The sequence below is a fragment of the Micromonas commoda genome, chromosome 1 (assembly GCF_000090985.2).
Source record: "Micromonas commoda chromosome 1, complete sequence".
Taxonomy (NCBI): Eukaryota; Viridiplantae; Chlorophyta; class Mamiellophyceae; order Mamiellales; family Mamiellaceae; genus Micromonas; species Micromonas commoda.
The window spans coordinates 871,458-891,699 of NC_013038.1; the positions used below are offsets into that span (position 1 = coordinate 871,458).

A 20,242-nucleotide genomic window follows, 5' to 3' on the forward strand; every position below is an offset into this window, starting at 1 on the left:
TCATAAACAGTACATGTTGGTCCCATCTGTGTCACGATTTTTTTATCGCCGTGGGGAAATAGCGGATGCGCCACCGAAATACCCTAGCCCCTAACCACCAAAATCCCGAACAGTTATGACTATGCCCCTCAAGACCCAACACGCCGCTCGTTGCGCGTTCGTGGATTGCTGCTTTTCCCTCCCGCGTTTTCAGGTCAATATAAGGGGGGATTGAATTGCCGATGCTCTTCGCCTTCGTATTCTGAATTTCATTATTAGGGTAAGACACTTTTTTCATAACTCAATTCAATATATATGATTAATGATAACCAGCTTACATATTTGCTAATATCATAAGAACATATATAATAAGCGTTACGATATATGACAAAATATAATATATCGTATTATCTCTACGTACGTTTGCTCTTATCGTTAATGATAATATAAGGTGCTTTTAAATGTTCTTATTGTTATCAGTTATCGATAAAAGTGCCTCACCCTATCTAGCTATCTTATACCTTCGTAATAATGAAATTCAGAATACTTATCATATTAACAGCCGAAAAATTTTACCTTACTTCATACCTTCGTTCGAAGGTATTTTTTTCTTTCCCATAATCAATCAAGTTTTCGGCTCGATATATCAGATACTCACTGTACCTTCCTTCATTCGTACCTTACTTCGTATATATGCATGTACCTCGAAGGTATTAGATAGGGTTATTCTTCTCGTCAGTTGGATATCGGCGTCTCTGAATACAACAAGGTACAACCGAGGTGCGAACAGTTCTTTGTGGAACCTTTCGTGTAATAATTGCGACCCTTTTGAACACGACCTCATCAGTAATGGCAACCACCGCAATCATTTCTTCTACTGCAGCCGCGGTTTCACGCTCCGCCGTAACGCGTTTCCCAAAACCTTGTCGGGCCTCTATCTTGCCATGCACGGTTCGAGGTGAGTGTTTGGCGATCAACCTCCCATCGTAACAGACTTCGATTTTATTGCCTCGACGTGCATTGTCGTTTGGCTGCACATTTCCAAACACCGCCACGTGCTTATAATTGTATCTCGCAGCGAATACCCGAAGCAACAGGTCGAGCAGGACGTGCGCAACATTTTCCTCTCGGGGGCGTGGCCACGTCGCAGTGCCCCGAAAAATCGAAGCGTTCGCCACAACAAGGCGACAATCACTGCCCATTTTCGCATCCGCTGAAGGTTTGCATCGTGCAGCATCTATAGTTCTATTCATTTGTGATTTTCTTTCCTCCAGGTCCAGTCTGCATCGTCACCGGTGCATCTCGTGGGATCGGCGCTGCTATTGCCCTTGCACTGGGTAAGGCAGGTGCCCGCGTAGTCATTAACTACGCCGCATCATCCGGTCCTGCAGAAGACGTGGCTAACCAGATTAAAGCAGCGGGAGGTGACGCGATTTGCGTACAAGCCAACGTCGCTATTGAAGCTGACGTTGCCAACCTGTTTAAAGAAGCGGTCGATGCCTTTGGTGAAGTCAATGTCCTTGTCAACAACGCTGGCATTACTCGCGACACTTTGATGATGCGAATGAAGATGCACCAGTGGCAAGAAGTCATCGATTGCAACCTGACTGGCGTCTTTATGTGCTGTCAGGCAGGGACAAAGGCGATGGGAAAGAAAAAACCAGTTCAGGGCCGAATCATCAACATAACATCAGTTGTTGGTCTCACTGGAAATGCCGGGCAGGCAAACTATGCTGCTGCTAAAGCCGGTGTCATCGGACTGACGAAAACTATAGCACGAGAATATGCCGGTCGAAATATCAATTGCAACGCTGTCGCTCCTGGATTTATCGCATCTGATATGACGGCTGAACTAGGCGAAGCTGTCGAGGCAAAAATATTGCAGTCAATTCCGCTTGGAAGATATGGCCAACCGGACGAGGTTGCCGGTTTGGTCAAGTTCCTGGCTTTAGATCCAGCAGCTGCCTACGTCACCGGCCAAGTGTTCAACATCGATGGCGGCATGGTGATGTAAGGTGCAAATACCCTGGAAGATCGGCGATTGGGTTACCTAGCTAGGTGAGTATGCCAAGGATGTACGCCAGTCATCAAGACGCCGGCCATGACATTTTTGCTTTGATTATGAGAGTAAGTTTTGAAGCGGAATCTGATCGAACAACGACTCGGCTGGGAATCTGATCGAACAACGACTCGGCTGGACATGTCGATAAAAGCCAAGCAATGCACAATTCAACAATAAGGAATGAAGCGCTTGACAAACGAAAACGCGACAATATGCACGAGACCTGAAATATTCTTCTGTCAAACATCTGTTGCTGACTGAAAGAAATACCACTCAAATTTTCACTCAAGCCCGAATCAGCACAAGCCAATACTTCATGTCTTCGGCAGTCATCACGTGGAGTCTACGACACGAATCACGGGTTTACAAGATAGTCAAGCCCCATATCAGCTAGCACAGCCTTGCGCATCAAAGATTCTGCTGCTTTCTTGCCTGTGAAAAGTTCAAACTGTTGCGCTGCCTGACCAACAAACATGTCCAGACCACTCGCTTGGGTACATCCACATTCCTTGGCTTCCCGTAGCAAACGAGTTTCGAGGGGGTTGTACACAGCATCAAACACGACTTTGAATCCAGCAGCCTGAAGGGCTTCCTTCGGCACAGGGGTTTCATCAACACTGTCTGGGTACATTCCGAGGGATGTAGTATTCGCAAGAACATCGCCTTTCAATGCACCATCGCGTAGTTCGTCGAGCGCAACGGCCTCGCCACCGCATGCAGCAGCAAGGGCCTTAGCTCGTTCAAAGCTGCGATTGGCAATGATTATTTTTCCTGCCCCCTTGAATGCAGCACCGAATGCCAAGCTGCGGCCAGCGCCACCAGCCCCGACCACAACAATCGTTTTCCCACGCAGTATCGTTTCTGAATCACGCATGTCTCCATCAAGATGTGAAGTATACGCCCGCTCAATAGCTCTGACGGCGGCGCTGTAATCAGTGTTGTAACCCTTGAACTTTCCATTTGGCAGTCGCACAAGTGTGTTGACGGCACCTATTTTCTTGGCAACAGGGTCAAGCTCCTCGCAACACATAACGGCGCTTTCCTTGTGGGGTATAGTGACACTGAAACCCGTAAAAGAATCACTCACAAAAAGGGGCGTCGAGAGGAATTTGCGTATGTCACTTACTAGGAGCGGAACATAGCACGCGTCGAGGCCTGCCGCTTCCAAAGATATATTGTGCAGGACAGGGGATTTGCTCTGCGATATTGGGTTTCCAATGACGCCCATAACTTTTGTGTTGGTGCTTTGCTTCTGAAGGCGATATATGTCTCGAAGCTGTGAAAGAGTAGGTTGCCCTGGTGCAGACTCGGCGCCAGAACGAAGAGCCCCAAAAGTCAAAAAACTGCCAAACTTGGCGGCGAGCAGGCGAGATACCTGACCGGCCTCCCCCATCCCAAGTACTATTGTTTTATGCCCCGTGGCAGATTTCGCTCTGGCCAAAAGGTTTTCCAACCGGGCGATTTGTGTGATATCTTTCACCATGGCAGCGATCTTGACAATATCTGCGCCCGCAACGACACACTGTGCATGAATCTCGTCGAGTTCCACTTCTGAGGGCACGTCGTCATAATTATGGCTCGAGAGGATAATCTTTGTTGTCGAACGCTCACGGACGCCATTCGGAGCTGCAGCGAAGAAGTGTCCGGCCGCACGAAGCTCGCAATCAACATACGCGGCACCGAGTTCTACTGCGGTCCAGAGAACTGAAAGCCGATGCTGCTCGTCGCCTTTATATTGGCCTCCCTCCCAAGTCGGCCGGTAGGTCACGATGCAGGGAACCGAACAAGCATCAAGCAAAACGCGAACATCTCGCGCTGCAATGAAATCCCTGAGGAAATCGATTCTTAGCTCCACAATGTCGGCGCCGGCCACTATTGCTTCATCGATTTCCTCAAGCGCTTCTGCCATCGTGCTCGCAATCACGCTGGTGGTCAGCGCGCAACTGCCGCCGCTGCTGGGTGTCTGAGGTGAAGCCCTTATTGCCCTGGCCACCCGACGAGGCAGTGAGCTAGGGCCCTTGTTGCCACTCATCTTTCTGTTTGGTAGTGGCACCAATGGATGGATAGATAAGGCTGACATCCTCACCGGTTCCTTGGCGATAGGTAGGAACGATCAGCTCTGCACTGAGCCAAGAGAGGAAATGAAATATCAAGGAAAAGTAAACTAATAATATACGAAGGTAAATATGATAACTATCTAGCTAGTCCATCTACTGGTATCTATCTATTTTTGCAACAAATAAAATCTAAGGGTAAAATTACCTAAAAATACCCTTACCTTAAAAAATCCGTTATCTTATTTAAAATATTTATCATCACCTTCATTCGTATGTACCTTCGAACGAAGGTAATAATCTGGTGATTGCGTCTCATCCCGCTCGCTCTGAAGGTATCCATGAATTCTGAATTTCATAATAAGGTGAGGCATAACGATTATACATATAGATAGTGATTTTATGTACGTATTAACGTAAAGACTTTATCATTACGATCCACACCATCACTCCCGTGGGCAAACAGTATAAAGATTCCGATTATATGTTCACGTAAGCGACTTATCCTTGAATATCATAATCAATTGCAATTACGTTAAAAGTGCCCCACCCTAATGAAATTCAGTATTTATAATAATAATCCCATCATTTTCCCTCATTTTCGCCCAAATTTGGGAGGAAAAATGCATTGATTTTTACCCGGTTGATGTGTTCGAGTAAAACGAAACCGACGTTTCAGAACTCAAGGAAGGACTTAATCGCACAGGCAAATAGTCAAACTTTTTGTGCAAGATCGGAGATGGCGAAAACGTGGTGACGCGGCAGATGCATGCGCGCACGGCGACGTCGGATGCGCCAGAAAATTGACAGAGAGCGGCATCATCTTATGGCTTTATCGGCTCGTATAGGGTACAACGAGCAGGTTCTTCATTGACAGCACGTCCTGAAACTCTCATCCACGGTCGGTAGGTGCGCGTCAACACGGGTTGGCCTACCTCTCACGAAGGCAAAAAGTCTATCTGTATCTGTGATACCGAAGCTTCGTATTCAACCAGCAGCAGGTATCCATATAGCTATCTATCTAGGTGGGACAATTTCTATAGTCTACGATAGATAGTTACCAGTTAGGACTACCAGTAGTACGTACGTATATGCTCGCTCGGCATGCATGATATCTTTGTTTATTTTACCACATCATCATCAATACAGTAAACTAATAATGGATGGGAACATCATCTTATGTCGCCCGCCCGTGCAACGGAAACCGAAACTATCCATCAACCAATAAAGATCGGAAGGGCGAATCGGTCGCTGCATCAAGGTTTGGAGCCCGATGACTACTGCATAATACGATGGTGTTGACTGCATACTACATCGGCGCAACTGGGAGGGCTCAACGCTATCCTCTTGTCTTAAAGACAAGTCTGCAAACTAGAAACTCGAAAACAAACAGCTTGAGGTTTCCGTCGGTCAAAGCGAACTTTCGCCAACCAAAGAATGACTTTCCGCCAAAGCATCGGCAAGGCATCGCGCGATACACGCTTGGCGTTTTCGTTGCAGTGACTCGGAGTGTGTCAAGAGCGACTTTACAAATGTTTGGAAACCCTTCCCGCGTATTGAGCCGTACTAGAAGTGCTGTCGACGAACTTGTCAACGACGCTGACTTCAACGACGACCTGAGAATTCCGTCGAGCGGCGATGACTCATCAACCTCCGGCAGCTTTACTGGTCAACGGGCTACAAAAAATACCGAGATTGACAATATGCTCACGGAACCGATGGCCAAAAGTAAGTCGCATACATATAACAACACATTTATTAGCTGTTCTCCAGAAGTTGATGTTAGCTGTTCAAGATTAGACTCTAAAAAGACAATTACGCCAGGAAATTCGCGCAATGGCAAAGAACACGATTCAAGTGTTGAACACTTTGAAAAGTTAGCCGACCAGGGAAATGCTAAAGCTGCGTTGGGATTGCTTTACACCACCATACACGGGTCGGCTTCCTGGAAAGACTTGGATTTCCGGGAGACTTCCCTTACCCATCATAATTTGACTCTGCGTGCGTGTAAGCGACATCGTCCGCCATATCATATCGAAGCACGTCGTGTGTTGTTGCAGATGCGAGAATGCGGTCCTTCGCCGAATCTTCAGACATACCATGAGGTGATTGCAGCACTTGCCCGTGCGCATGAGTGGAGAATCGCTGAGCGCACTTTTGCTGAGTTAAAACGTGACTTTCCTAATCACAACCCTACAATTGAATTACATACCAGCCTCATCTCCGCATATGGAAAAGGTGGACAGTGGGAAAGAGCAAAATCAACTTTTGATGCATTAGCCAAGGAGAACGTTACTATGGACACTGGAATATATAACGCTTTGTTGAGTGCTGCAGTTGGTGCCGCACGCTATCATGAAGCATCCATTGTGTTTGAGCAGATGCCAAAGAAAGGGATAATTCGAAATGTAACGACATACAATGCTATCCTTACATCTCTTGGACGACAACGACGAATTTTTGACATGGAGCTCGTGCATAAAAACATGCGGAAAAGTTATGTCGAGCCCAACGAAACCACGCTTAGCTTACTAATTACGGCTCATGGCAATGCCGGAGACTGTTATCGGGCCGTTGAGCACTTGGAAGAGGCATGCAAAGCTCGCTGGCTGAAGAAGTCAGCTGTGATATTCAATTCAGCACTCGGAGCATGTGTGAAGTCTGGGGAGAGCAAGCTCGCGCGCGATGTGCTAAGCATGATGCATGCTGAAGGAGTAATTCCCACGCTTGTGACATACAACACAATGCTAATGAGTGCTTCCGCCCGGCATGATTGGAATCAAGTAGTAAATATTTATTTGGAACTTTTGCAGCACGGGCTGACTCCAGATGCAATCACGTTCGATTGCATCTGTGGTATTGATAAATTACAATCAGCTACTGATGCTCCTGGTCGTGCGCTTTCTGCCACAGGATCTGTCCCAAACGCCAAAACCTCGTGTATACGCCACAATGATTACAAGAGTGCCGAGACACGAAATGTTCATGACAAGAAATCTCAACTTTCAGTTGGCAACTCCCTTGTGACTGACCTAGGGACGCTGCCAGAGCTCCTTCGAAGCACTCTTAATGAGCTTGATATGCTCGCAACAGAATCTGCCTCTCCACAAAAGTTAACATCAACGACCTGTCATGTGTATGATGCACTGCTCCGTGCTCTGCATCTTTCCGGGCAAGCTGCCGAGGTTGAAACTGTCTTTAAAGCTATGGTCAGTAAACGTGTCTGCCGAACAGTCCATACGTACAACTCCCTCATTGCCTCGTATGAGGTAAGACGGCAGTGGAAACAGGCTGGCCAAGCTATGATCTCAATGCAAGAAGAAGGGATAGCACCAGACGCCCTGACTTTCGATGCTTTGATAAATGTGTGTGAGGAGATGGGGCAATGGGATCGTGCAACAGCATGGCTGGAACATGCGCAGGAACAAGGCCATCTTAGGTGCGAGGATGAGCTTGGAGTTCTTGACCTTCACCGCATAAGATCTGCTGGCACTGCACAGACTGTATTGCGATGGTGGCTTCGACGGATGCGATCCCGCGCGCTCGCGCCGCTGGATGTGCGCGCCGCTGGCCAGGGAACGCGAATAATACTCGAAAGTGCGACAAGGGGAGCAACGGTGTCGAGGAAATCAAACAATGTGAGAACTTGCAGCGCGTCTCTTTCGGAAGCAGACATTCCATTGCAGATACGTGATCTACCCGATCAGATTCAGGTAGTGACAGGTTGGGGAAAACACAGCACTGTATTCGGATATAGTCCAGTGAAGGAAAGAGTACTTGCTCTATTAGGTGGGCTTAACTCGCCGTTTATTGTGCCTGAGTATAACATTGGATGTGTGGTTGCTGAGAGAGGTGAGGTCAGGGCGTGGCTTGTAAGAGACGAGTTGCTCAGTCTTGTGCGATTCTTGGGTGGAAATCGGGCTGCACTCAGACGCAATTTTAACCCCATGGGTGTCGACACGTAAACCTCTTAATCACGTGTCGGGAACTTTACGCGTCACACGATAGGCAAAGTCAAGGCATATGATGTCAGTCGGTTGTCGTCTTCCCGTCGCTGCCGCTAACTCTCATTTTGCATCTTGGTTCTGGGCTTTTTCGGTCGCGGTTCAATCTCTACATTGGCACTTCTCTCCTTCTTCACAAATGAGGGGTCACCGAATGCATCACGAAGATTGCTCCAGGCGCTTGCACCGCGACCAGTTTCTTCATTATCGTCAGGTAATAGATGACCTTGACTATGATCGCGTGCACCTGAACATTCCGCCTTACTTATAGGCCGTTGCTTGGCGTTTCCCTGACTTGCCCTATGAATTGGATTTGCCCCGAGATTGTCTCGGACGATAAGCGTTTTGTTGAAAAGATCGAGCCGTCCTGTCTTAGGCATCAAGTGACCGGCACCTTCCAAGGCTGGGCGACGTGGTATGCGAGGCAAGACGACGTCGCAGAAGTTATCCTTGCACAGAAGGTCGTTCACTAGCTCATCAACATGCTTCACTTCGCAGACACCTCGTGAATTTTTGTACCGTATCCTTCGATAGTCATATAGCAAAGGCTCTAGATATCGATACACATCCACGGGTTTGCCAACCAGGCGCAAGTAAAATGCACCAAGAAGCCGGATATATTTGTGGTTTTCATTTGTGATGAACTCAAGCACGATCTCCGTCTCAGGCTGAATTTGCAGCAACTTCAGAGTTAAGCATAGAAATTCCGACGCCTTGTGCTTTCCCGCGCACAGTCCGCCACATGTTTTCAAATCCATCGCGAGATCCACGAGTGACTCTGCACTGACTGCGAAGCACTTCTCTTTCCAGTACAGCGTCTCGTACACCTTTTTTCGCGTGATTGCCTCCAACAGGTTCTGTGGATGTACTGGATCGTTAGTGTATCAATCTTGGATGTTTAGAGCTCAACGCATCAGGACAAAAGTGGGAAGCTCGCCGCCCACCTGCGGGTTAGTGCCTCGAACGTTCCGCGCCAAAGGGTCTGTGCTGTTCGCCATTCTAATCCTTGTGACAGAGTTTCGAAAGGGCCCCCCCTCGCACTGTGGAGCGTCTCGAGAGTCGGAAGTTAGCACAATCGCGCCCTCGTCTTAGCTTATTTGACCGGACTTTGCGGTGGACTCGCCTCTGATTACAATTTTCATGCATACCATCCACCGACCGCGGTCATAGACCATGCAGACCCGCCGACGTCCTCCTTGCACCTGAACAACCCAACCCTCGCTCGGCCTAGCTAGCTAAACCCTTACTTGATTGGTACAATACAAGGTACCTTCGTACGTACAAGCAGGGTATGACACATATATATGGGGGAGAAGGTAATATAAATATATGCACCTGACACTCACGAAGCTTATTATTATAATATATTATAGGGAGGGCGTTAGTACGTATAAACACTCTATATTTCTAAACTAATTACGTACCATTAAAGGTAACCAAAACCATATATAACTAGCTAGTGAGATGAGAAAGGGGTATAAGAAGATACGAAGGTACAAGCTAGCTAGAAACGAAAGCCCTCTTCTCGAAATAAGACACATTACTTCAACGTCACGTTCGTGTCCTTGAATAGATCCGAACCATAATATCATATATGTCCGAAAGGTCTTATTATTAGTGAGAATAGGTGAGCTTTATTTCATAACGTGGTATCGAATACATATAGACTACCCTACCTGTGCGTGTTTCGTACGAAAGCATATCACTCTTTGCAAAACTGATGTCCGTACCAAGCCCGAAAGTTATACAAATAAGCTCAAATAAGACTCAAATAAGTTAGTCTATGAAGATATGTATTCTGAATTTCATACTAATTTCATTAGGGTGAGCCACTTTTTTATGCATAACGATTTTTATATTAACGTAAAGACTTTATCATTACGATCCGCACAATCACTCCAGTGGGCAAACAGTATAAAGTGCACGTACGTAATAAGCGACTTATCCTTACTTAAATATATTCAATTAATATTACGTTAAAAGTGGCTCACCCTATATATACTATCTAATGAAATTCAGAATACTATCATAATAAGCGAAGGTATTCTGGATTTCAACCAGGTTGAACACACCCAAAGCGATAACGTATAAGGTACCCCTTTAGGTTAACGATGATAACTCTGAGTAGTTTAACGTTGGAACGTGAATTTGATGACTATGTTACCATACGACGATTAAATCAATGGTACCATTAGCTCCAAATAATAAAGTTAAAGGTGATAATAACTTATTACCTTCAATTTTATGTTATTATCGTCGTTATTAAGGGTGTGGTCAACCTGATTTTAATCCAGAACCTGTAAAATATAAATTACAGGTTCTGTATATGTAATGTTATGGATAATTTATGGATATAATAGACCATACTCCCTATATCGTTGACTCGTTGATTTCGTTGACTCGTTGACTTTTGACTAAAACAGGGTCGCGCGTGTTTTTTTTCCGTATGGCGCCTAGTCAGGCCCCGTCAGGACGGCGAGCGCCGATGGCGTCCTCCAATTTTGGCGCCGAGTAGCGTAATTGCCAGTTGTCTAGCGCGCTCGCCGTCCTGACGGGGCCTGACTAGGCGCCATACGGAAAAAAAACACGCGCGACCCTGTTTGTTTGGCGCGGAGCACGTGTCTGTATTTGCAACCGATCGGTGATCGTATGGTGACTCCACTGCCGACCGAAAGTCAACGATATAGGGAGTATGGTCTATTATTTAAAATACGAACGAATAATGAAAGAAGGACAGGGGTGTGTAATTATTTAATGAACCGGCCTTTTCGAAAATCAGGGTATTTGCTCATGGGAGAACGACCACGCACACGTGCACACTCTTGGCGGCATTATTCGAGCGAGGCGCAACCTTCGACAGCTTTTTTTACATCCTCGGGCAGCTAACGGGGAGGCCGACAAAGTTGTCGAGCCGATTTTTGATTTATGCCCTGGCCATCGAGCAGTCGCGCCTCCCGCGGGGCCAAACGATGAGGCGGATCTCTGCGTCACGACGCATTTTCTCAGAAATCTGCTCGACAACTTTGAAGGGACGTTCGCGGGCAACGGGAAAATGAGGGTTTTATTTTGTGCAGATAAAAACTGCGGCTGAATGCCGCCGAGAGTGTGCACATGTGCGTGTTCGTTCTCCTATGAGCAAATAGTATTATTTTCAAAAGGCCGGTTTATTAAATAATTACGTCACCCCAGTCCTTATTATTAAGTGTTTAAGTATTTTCGTAACGACTGAAAGGTGCAATTGAAGGTGCAAGTTTTCTTTCGAGACAACCGCCGCCGGATCCTCACTCGCCCTTTGCTCCCGGACACAAGTTCCGCGCAGCTTTGAATCGTCCCATCAGTCGATCGAGAAATTTGTTCGTGTCATGACTTCGAGAAATTCTCCAGATTTCACTCAGAAGCATCCTTTGGAGCACACCTGGTCTCTATGGTTTGATAACCCTAACGGGTGAGAATGAAACCACCCCCAAACTCTCACACCGTTGTTTAGGAGGTACTGACCATGGAAACCATATTTCAGGCGGCAGAAGCAAGCGACCTGGGGACAAACTCTACGCAGCGTCTACACTTTCAACACAGTCGAAGACTTCTGGTGTCTATACAACAATATCCTTTCTCCAAGCAGGTTGATTATGGGCACCGACTTCCACCTTTTCAAGGAGGGGATAGAGCCAAAGTGGGAAGATGCAAAGTGTGCAAAGGGTGGAAAGTGGACATACTTTTTCCCCAAGAGCAAAGAGCCCGGCGCTCTTGATGACTGCTGGCTTAGTCTCTTGCTGGCTATGATCGGAGAACAGTTCTGCGAGCCCAGTGAAATCTGCGGAGCTGTAGTAAGTGTTCGCCAAAAACAGCACAGGGTTGCCCTGTGGACCAAAACAGCTTCCGATGAAGCCGATCAAATGGCCATTGGCAGACATTTCAAAACTGTTTTGGGCTTAGCAGACAACGAAAAAATCGGATACATGGTCCATGATGATGCCATCAGGTTGGAGCGTCGTGCGAAAGACAGATACACCGTGTGAGCAATTTGGTGGTGATGATCATGTGTTGACTTTTGGGCGGCGTTGCTGACTGCCGTGATCATTAAAATGCCAAGAGGCATACAGTAGCACGAGCAAGCAGCGCTTTTTGTTGGACATGCATAGATTTCAATAATTTCAATTCGACTATTGCCACATCTCCTTCAATAAGATCAACAATAGTGTTCTTATCACCTAGGTACCTGACCGAAACAGGCAGGTTTTCTCATTAAAACATCAGAAGGCAGAAAAGCCGTCCCTCGTCATTGTCAGTTATCATCACAGACCAATAATATCGATCGGTCAGCACCAGCAGTAAATAACCAAGGCTGAGTCGGGTGGAAGACGCAGTCGAAAACTCCATCACAGTTGCTCTCGGAGGTATACCGGAGAATCTTCAGCGGAACTATCAGTGTGTTTTGATCAAGCTCCGCGTGGACCATGCCGTGAAATACTTGGGTCGTCGCATCGTCTGAGACCGATGCAAACAGGGGAAGCTTGGCATGGAAAGCGACACCCTGAAGAAACATAAGTCGAGTTGTCTTCTGGAGGACAAAAAAAAGTCTTACCTTAACTGCGCTTGCATGTGTGGCCATGACTTTATACGGCGAAGTGGCTAGATCAAGATCAAACCTGATTCAACGAGAAATGAGCGCTAATCATCAAACGTGAGACTCAGATGGTGCAAAGGTAGATGCAAGGTCCCGTTGCCAGAATCGTACCATGCGAGTCTGCCGAGATCGGTTCCGATAATAAGATTATCCCCTGTCGCGTGGAAAGTAGAAGGATCAAGAAGAACACACATGCCGGCATAAAATGAATTCGACAAAAGATTACCACCGGGATGCACTGCCATGCAGCTCAAAGTTTGATTTCCACTCGATAATTTCTTGATAAGGCTTTGCTTATTTAGATCATACAGGTAGACACACGTTCGTGTGCAGATCAGCATAAATGGGCGATATGGATGAAACATGACGCTCTGTATCGGGAACCTGAACAGGTGAGAAAAACTCAGTTAGTTGCGTGGTCACCATTTCCGTTTTCCCGCGAAAATCTCACTTTTGATCACGGAATATCAGCTGAGAAGTTCTCCTGGTTGACACAAAATAATTAAAATCGATCACCATTGATCACGGCTAAATTACGATGAGCCTTCACCTTGACATTCTGTGGATCATGACGTTGTTACCACCAATCATAAATGATGCAAAATAGTCTCTGCACGGTGTCGGATGAATGCCAAACGCAAGGAATACATGCATGAAGTGGTACCCTTTTTTATGCCAGGTCACCTAGGCAAAGCACACGACACATCACAATCGATGTCGTTTTCAGCTGGAAGCAATCGTACCTTCGACACATCAGAAGCAAGGTGTACAATCATTTCACCGTCTCTGAATCAAATGGTGTTGAAAATATGAAAGATGGCGAGAGCGATTATATAACAGCAAATTACCTTTCTTTCCACTCTGGCAACTTTGAATTCTCAACCTGTTCGAAATCGAGGATCCAACTAACTCACTCGACCAATGACACGGGCACATTACCTTCGAGTGAACGGAATGGTGTGAACTTAGTAACGGAACGCTTCCTGAGGCTAGGGTCGACCACAGATGATGTAGAGTACTTTAGGATTTGACCAAAATTTTTGTTGCACGACGAAGCATCCAAACCTCGTGTCGACTTTAGTAGCACAATATCAGATGCGACACACGCTGAAAATGTGTTGGCCATTGGACTTGGGCACCTTTCGATTGAAAAAACAATTAGGACCTCGAATAAGGTATGAAAGTCAATCTCAAGAATCGACTTGCCAAGCCACGGATTTGACAATATCGCGAAAGCGCCAAACAGAGATACACCGACTTGACGATATCTATAAACAGCAACGCTTAGAAGACGTTCTTCACATGGAAAGAGGGTGCTTACCTCCCATTTGCGTATGCTGCAGTCTTCGGAGGCAGAAAGTAACCATTGTCTGCCGCATGATGAGGAAGTGAAGTGAGCTGTAACATCAAGCAAAGTGCAGCAGCAAATAAGTTGGGTGAAAAGCAGGTCGACAGACAAACCTACCCTGAATGATCAATCGCGATGGAGAGAACTTTGTCCAGATTGTAAAGTCGTGAAATGGTTGAACAAAATTTGACTAAATTGAAAGCGTTCGAAACAAGGGATTGGTCTCAGTCGATTGCGAGATCATGTTAATAGTTTACCTCGTGACCAGTAAACTTCAAACAATTCGAGCTTGGGAATGGTTTTAAGTCCTATCGTGATCTTTTAAGTATCACACAGTCGATTGGACTGGAAAAATGCTATTAACCACCTTTGGGCTTGGCAAAGGGGGCAGAATGTCTTGCGGTCGAACATGGAGACGGTGCTTTTTCACCCGCGGACACAAATACAAATCGAGGCAGCGTTGAAACCTGAACACATTGGGTGCACTCAGTTATTTTTGAAGAGGTGCATGCAGGTATCAAGAACCTTTCGACAACAAATTCTGAATAAGACGGAACCTAAAAATCGAGTCTCGTAAGTATGGTTGTAGCGTGGAGGAAAAAAAGGTTTTTTCATACTCGACGTAATGCATTGAAAAGCGTGCGTGTGGCATGATTATCATGCCCATTCGTTCCCGGTGCATCCTCGTCATTGATTTGATACTCAAACGGAGGGTTGTAAGAGTCCGCGTGGTTTGGCTTCTTCGGTTTTTGGGCGGGCAGGTATGTATGATCTGAAAACAAAATTTAGCATCTCCAGGTTGATGAAAGCGCAACATGATGCCGGTAGACATAGATCCTCACCTCGTGTCGATCTTTGGGAAGCATCTTCTGCCTCCCAAATCATTTTTTGTTCAACGGTATTCTTGTAGGTGGAAAGAATCTGAGGCTGTGCTGAAAAGTATAGAAAAGAAAGCGGCATGACGCACAGATTGCAGTGCGTTCGGTGTTGCGTGCGCCCGGAGTGCGCGAACGATCCGCAAAACCAGTTTTGCTTCCCTGTGGAAAGAAAAGTGAGTGGCTCAGAATAAAATGTGAAAAGTCTTGCGCAAACACCATTTTGATGGGATAAAACGACGTTTTGGTTCATGATTGATTTGCCACGCCACCTCTGCAATTCCATGGTTTTGCTGCGAATAAATAAGTTTCTTGTTGGAAAGGCGAGAAACAATCTTCATCTCAAGAAAAAATCCCCAGTCCAATACCTCGTGTTTCAGGTCGCTACTGGACGAGCTTTTTGGAAAAGCACCGCTACGGAGTCGTTGTATGAGCTCGACCTAGAAATTTAAACATGATTCACACTAAAGCTTCAATACTGAAACGACAAGAAATACAAAGACACACGTGAGCACGAGAAAGGCTTATTTCACGGTCTTCTTTTTCATCGAAAACCTTTCGCCAATAGCTTGGATCGTCAATCGTGTGGAGCAGGTTTTCGATCGAGTCATTCCATCGACGCTTGGATATTCGACGACCATCTACATCGTAACCGATGTGTTCTTCTTCTCGATACCATTCAGATGGGGCATCCCCTGTAGTATTCTCCATGGCAGAAAGAAACGCTGCTTGCGTGGCTTTTCGCCTCGACGGCGCACCGCTTTACGCAGTTTGAGTTTTTTGTCCGGTCGAAGTATCCGACTAGTTATTGTGCGAAATACATGTAGCGCGCGTGGCTCGTATCCAAGCCTCGCGTTCTCAATGCCTTCCAAGGCTTGTGCTGTCCGGCTCCCTCGGAAAAAGTGCTGCGGGTATTGCTTTTTCTGCGTGCGTGTTTACAGGAGGTCATCGGCAATAATTTATACCTAAGGTAGGACATATATCCATACAGCAGGTAATATTCCAGTGGTATTCCATACTATAGGTGATAACTTATCATTTTATAAGTTATCGGCGTAAGTGTGCCCAACCTGGTTGAAATCCAGAATACCTTATTACTTCGTAACCCTTACCTTATTACTTCGTTCGTACCTTCGAAGTAATAAGTAAGGTACGAATGAACGAAGGTATAATATCATAAGTCATATATGTATGTACCTTCGAAGGTACCTTATTCGGCTAGCCGAAGGCTAAGCCGATCTTACACGACCCCAACTTACAAACATGTAACAATCACCTGGTATCGTTTATCAAGGTCGAAGGTCTATTCGTCCCATACATTGTCAACATTTTTGACACCATTAAATCAAGAACGTAGGTCTAGCGCTACATATAGTTGTCCACATTTTCTACACCGTTAAATCAAGAACGACGGTCTATCCGTCTCATACATTGTCCACATTTTTGACATCATTAAATCAAGAACGATGGTCTATCGTTCTATGGAGTGTCCACATTTTTGTCATCATTAAATCAAAAACGATGGTCTATCGTTCTATGGATTGTAAACATTTTTGACATCATTAAATCAATAACGATGGTCTATCGCTACATATAGTTGATGACATTTTCTTATTTTTAGCTCGAGAACCTTGAGTCAGCTGCTCATATAGTTGGTTCTTCCGAGGTACCTTCGCTATCGATCATCTCGTAGACTAACTAGCTATCTAGTCTACACACGTATATCAGACCTAGGGAGACGTGATTCGACCCAGCCATACCGGTAATACGAACTCGACCTCAAACTCCGTGCGCGTACGACGAAATCGCCAACTCCCGGCTATGCCGACCACCCACAGGACGAACGAAATTTCCCTCTCTCCCACCTCACTCGCACTCACCAACCACTCGTCCTTTGGAGATTTATTATTATTACTTGTACCTTCGTTCGGTACGTATTAGTACCTTCGAAGGTAAATAATGACATGCAGGCAACAACATTATTGACCCGCGGTTGATTATCGATCGCGTGGGACCACATTTTCTGTCTTTCGGTTTTCCGGTCACGATGGTGTTTTTCTCAATTGCATCATGGGAAACATTTCTACGCATCTTGCTTCCGCAGGCCAGTGCAATGCATATCTGTTGGATGTTTCGCCTTCATGGAAGTGCGAGACTCGTGCGTTTGGCGGAGTGGCTGTATTGTTTTACTTTCGATCTGTGCACGCGAGTGGGTTCCAACACGCCTGCTGCCGTGCGTAAAACCATGCTTCCGTCGTCGAGCGGGGTGAGACACCCCGTGCCATACAAGATCTACAAGTGTTCGCGCCTCACATTTTTCCAGAATAACTATTTCAAAACACCTTGAGACAGGATGAAAAAGAGTCCAGGAAAGATTGGGAAAATCCCCAGGTCATCGGACGTCGAAAACGGTGCGCAAATGCTTCAGAACGAATATTTCTGGCGCGAAGCAGTAAAGCAGCGCTGATCATCACGAGGTTTACAGGTCGGGCCACGTGCCCATGTATTCGTTTCCCGACGTTCAGGCCGCCCTGCGCTTCTGGGCTGCTGGTGGTTCGTGGAGAGCACGTGGGAAACTTCCGAACGTGATGCTCCTTAACGGCTCATGGGATTTCATTCTAGTCTCAAAACCAGAACACACGCCGCACGGATTCCATGAGAGTGATTTTCATGATGAAACATGGAGTGAGATAACTGTGCCTTCAAATTGGGAATGTGAAGGTTTTGACCGTCCCATATACACCAACGTGATTTACCCTTTTCCTATCAACCCACCATACGCGAACCGACGCGGCGTATGGACAGCAAAACAAAAACCTCACGGCAGCGAGACTGGCGGCGAACTGAGTCATTTATCAGGATGGAAATGGAATCCGGACGTCAACGATCAAAATGAACTAGAAAATCCAACCGGTTGCTATCGACGAATATTCAAAGTGCCTGAAAATTGGACTTCAGAAGGTCGTCGCACATTCCTTCTCTTTGAAGGTGTTGACTCCGCTTTTTATTGCTGGTTGAATGGTCGAGCCATTGGGTATTCTCAAGATAGTCGTTTGCCCGCAGAGTTCGAGGTTACTGATTACCTGCTCTCGGGCAGGAATGTTCTTGCAGTCCAGGTAATGCGTTGGTGTGATGGCAGCTATCTCGAGGATCAAGACCATTGGTGGTTGAGCGGCATCTATCGAGACGTTATCCTTTACGTCAAGGAAGCAATATTCATAGCAGACTACAACGTTTACACAGAAATTCCTGACAGTGCTCGGGATGAAGCATCAGTCAGTGTTGATGTTTTTGTCCATGAAGCGGTATCTTTAGATATAGATTTACCATCTGATGTAGTTGTCGAAGCCATGTTGTTTGATACGAACGGACAACACGTGACTGGGCTTGCGTCATCTGTGGATGATATGATGCTCTGTGGCAATGCAGAAGTCCACGGGCAGCCCTCTGATAAATTATCGCCATACTTCACCCGAAAAGTGTCCCTTACATTTTCAATTCCTAACGCAAGGTTGTGGTCTGCTGAAACTCCATATCTCTACACACTCGTGCTTCGCACATCTATATTAGCGTGTCGCCAGCACAGCAACGCGACGAGTTGTGTTTTGGACGTGCGGTCTGATGTTGAAGCATGCCGAGTGGGCATTCGCATTGTTGATATTCATAACAGACGGCTGCGGATAAATCGCGTCCCTGTCATTATTCAAGGTGTGAATCGTCATGAACATTGTCCAAAGAGAGGAAAGTCTGTATCTGAAGAATCCATGATTGAAGACATTGTTCTCATGAAAATGTACAATTTTAACGCAGTGCGTACAAGCCATTATCCCAATCATCCTAGATTTTATGATTTGTGTGATGAATATGGCCTCTACGTGTGCGATGAGGCTAACATCGAGACACACGGATTCCATGCTGGCATGCATCCCACACCATACTTGTCGAATGATCCAGCATGGCGCGATGCTTATGTTTCGCGGATGGCCCGCATGATCCAGCGCGATCGGAACCACTCATCAATCATCATGTGGTCCCTTGGAAATGAGGCTGGTTGCGGAGGGGCTCACATTTCAATGGCTAATTGGGCCCGCGTCCATGATCCAACTCGCCCGTTGCACTATGAGTCAGGCGGTTCACGGACGACTTGCACAGATATAATATGCCCAATGTATGCTCGAGTACAAACTTGTGAACACATGCTACATGAAGACGTACTTGATACTCGACCTATAATTCTTTGCGAATATAGTCATGCGATGGGCAATAGCAATGGCAGTGCTGATCTTTACTGGGAATGCTTCAGGAGAGAGGGTCCGATCCAAGGCGGGTTTGTATGGGATTGGGTTGATCAGGGTCTTGATGCAGTCGCTCTGAACGGTGTGCAATACTGGGCGTATGGCGGTGACTTTGGTGACGTTCCAAATGATGCTCAATTCTGCATTAATGGTCTTGTTTTCCCAGACCGGACTCCGCATCCTGCTTTGCAAGAGTTCAAACACTTAATGAGGCCTGTGACGTTTTCTATCACAGGATTAGATTCCCTGGGCACACCTGACTCTCATCTCGAGACATGGTCAAGGAGTAATCCACGAATCCAGGTGCGGAGCTGGTTGAACTTTTCTACTCTCCATGATACTGCCACCTCCTGGAGAATTATTTCGGACAGTGGAATATGCCTGGCCTCTGGTCACTTATCACTCGATGACCTTCGACCAGGTACGACAAGAAATTTTGCATGGCACGCGCATCTCCCTGACCTCGTGCGACTCCAACGTTTGACTTCACGTTGTGACTCTCGCATTGCTTCCATGCGCCGATGGTTCCTTGAATTCAGAACCTGCATGAGCGCAGCTAAGCCTTGGTGTGAAGTTGGGCACGAGGTTGCATGCACCCAACTTGAACTTCCGGTACCATGGGATGGGGCTCATTCTGTGATGAATGATTTACATGAATCATTCCAAGTGTCGCCAAAAGCCATCCGTGTGCTCGATAGCAAGGATGACATACTTCATGTGCAGTGCGTTGGGGGCTTTCAACTGGCATTCCATTTGTCTGGGGCGCAGGCAGGAAGCATTGCTTGTATGAGTTTTCAAACCACAAAATTATTGAACAGTGGACCTTTCCCATGTTTCTGGCGTGCGCCTACCGATAACGATCGAGGCGGGGAGGCCTTGTCATTCTGTGCACGTTGGCGTAATTCTGGGATTGACCGGCTAGCTATGGTAAGTTGTCATCTTGTTTAGTGTTTCCTTCAATATTTGTTTTCACGGCATTTTAATGTTTGACTGACTTC

At 46.4% G+C, this 20,242-nt stretch overlaps 7 protein-coding genes across 7 annotated transcripts; 4 read left to right on the forward strand and 3 right to left on the reverse strand.

Moving 5' to 3' along the window:
* Positions 1-416: 416 nt before the first annotated feature.
* Positions 417-4,058, reverse strand: MICPUN_89537 (dehydroquinate dehydratase). The gene has a single exon (XM_002507520.1). The coding sequence runs from the start codon at positions 3,948-3,950 to the stop codon at positions 2,397-2,399; it is 1,554 nt and encodes a 517-aa protein (XP_002507566.1). The 5' UTR covers positions 3,951-4,058; the 3' UTR covers positions 417-2,396.
* On the forward strand, positions 732-2,233 carry MICPUN_113389 (3-oxoacyl-reductase). Its single transcript, XM_002507129.1, has 3 exons — positions 732-937; positions 1,058-1,198; positions 1,254-2,233. The coding sequence occupies exons 1-3, from the start codon at positions 829-831 to the stop codon at positions 1,991-1,993; spliced, it is 990 nt and encodes a 329-aa protein (XP_002507175.1). The 5' UTR covers positions 732-828; the 3' UTR covers positions 1,994-2,233.
* A 1,569-nt stretch (positions 4,059-5,627) lies between the features above and the next one.
* Positions 5,628-8,060, forward strand: MICPUN_51440 (hypothetical protein; the record flags this gene model as incomplete). The annotated part of the gene is made up of 1 exon (XM_002507130.1): positions 5,628-8,060. One exon carries the CDS (start codon positions 5,628-5,630, stop codon positions 8,058-8,060), a length of 2,433 nt encoding a protein of 810 aa, XP_002507176.1.
* Positions 8,061-8,155: 95 nt separating this feature from the next.
* Positions 8,156-9,097, reverse strand: MICPUN_113390 (pre-mrna splicing factor; the record flags this gene model as incomplete). Its single annotated transcript, XM_002507521.1, has 2 exons — positions 8,156-8,956; positions 9,044-9,097. The coding sequence occupies 2 exons, from the start codon at positions 9,095-9,097 to the stop codon at positions 8,156-8,158; spliced, it is 855 nt and encodes a 284-aa protein (XP_002507567.1).
* Positions 9,098-11,728: 2,631 nt separating this feature from the next.
* Positions 11,729-12,118, forward strand: IF4E (predicted protein; the record flags this gene model as incomplete). The annotated part of the gene is made up of 1 exon (XM_002507131.1): positions 11,729-12,118. One exon carries the CDS (start codon positions 11,729-11,731, stop codon positions 12,116-12,118), a length of 390 nt encoding a protein of 129 aa, XP_002507177.1.
* Positions 12,119-12,384: 266 nt separating this feature from the next.
* BOP1 (predicted protein) lies at positions 12,385-15,660 on the reverse strand (the record flags this gene model as incomplete). Its single annotated transcript, XM_002507522.1, has 23 exons — positions 12,385-12,633; positions 12,685-12,748; positions 12,838-12,880; positions 12,953-13,110; positions 13,178-13,210; positions 13,277-13,336; positions 13,391-13,410; positions 13,470-13,512; positions 13,575-13,609; positions 13,666-13,715; positions 13,792-13,865; positions 13,933-13,994; positions 14,048-14,096; positions 14,192-14,226; positions 14,332-14,382; positions 14,442-14,541; positions 14,600-14,631; positions 14,692-14,846; positions 14,917-14,977; positions 15,042-15,111; positions 15,169-15,242; positions 15,318-15,389; positions 15,457-15,660. 23 exons carry the CDS (start codon positions 15,658-15,660, stop codon positions 12,385-12,387), a joined length of 1,794 nt encoding a protein of 597 aa, XP_002507568.1.
* Positions 15,661-16,980: 1,320 nt separating this feature from the next.
* On the forward strand, positions 16,981-19,311 carry MICPUN_51444 (glycoside hydrolase family 2 protein; the record flags this gene model as incomplete). The annotated part of the gene is made up of 1 exon (XM_002507132.1): positions 16,981-19,311. A coding segment is annotated over exon 1 (1,859 nt), but the record flags the coding sequence as incomplete, so codon positions are not given.
* Between the last annotated feature and the right edge of the window lie 931 nt (positions 19,312-20,242).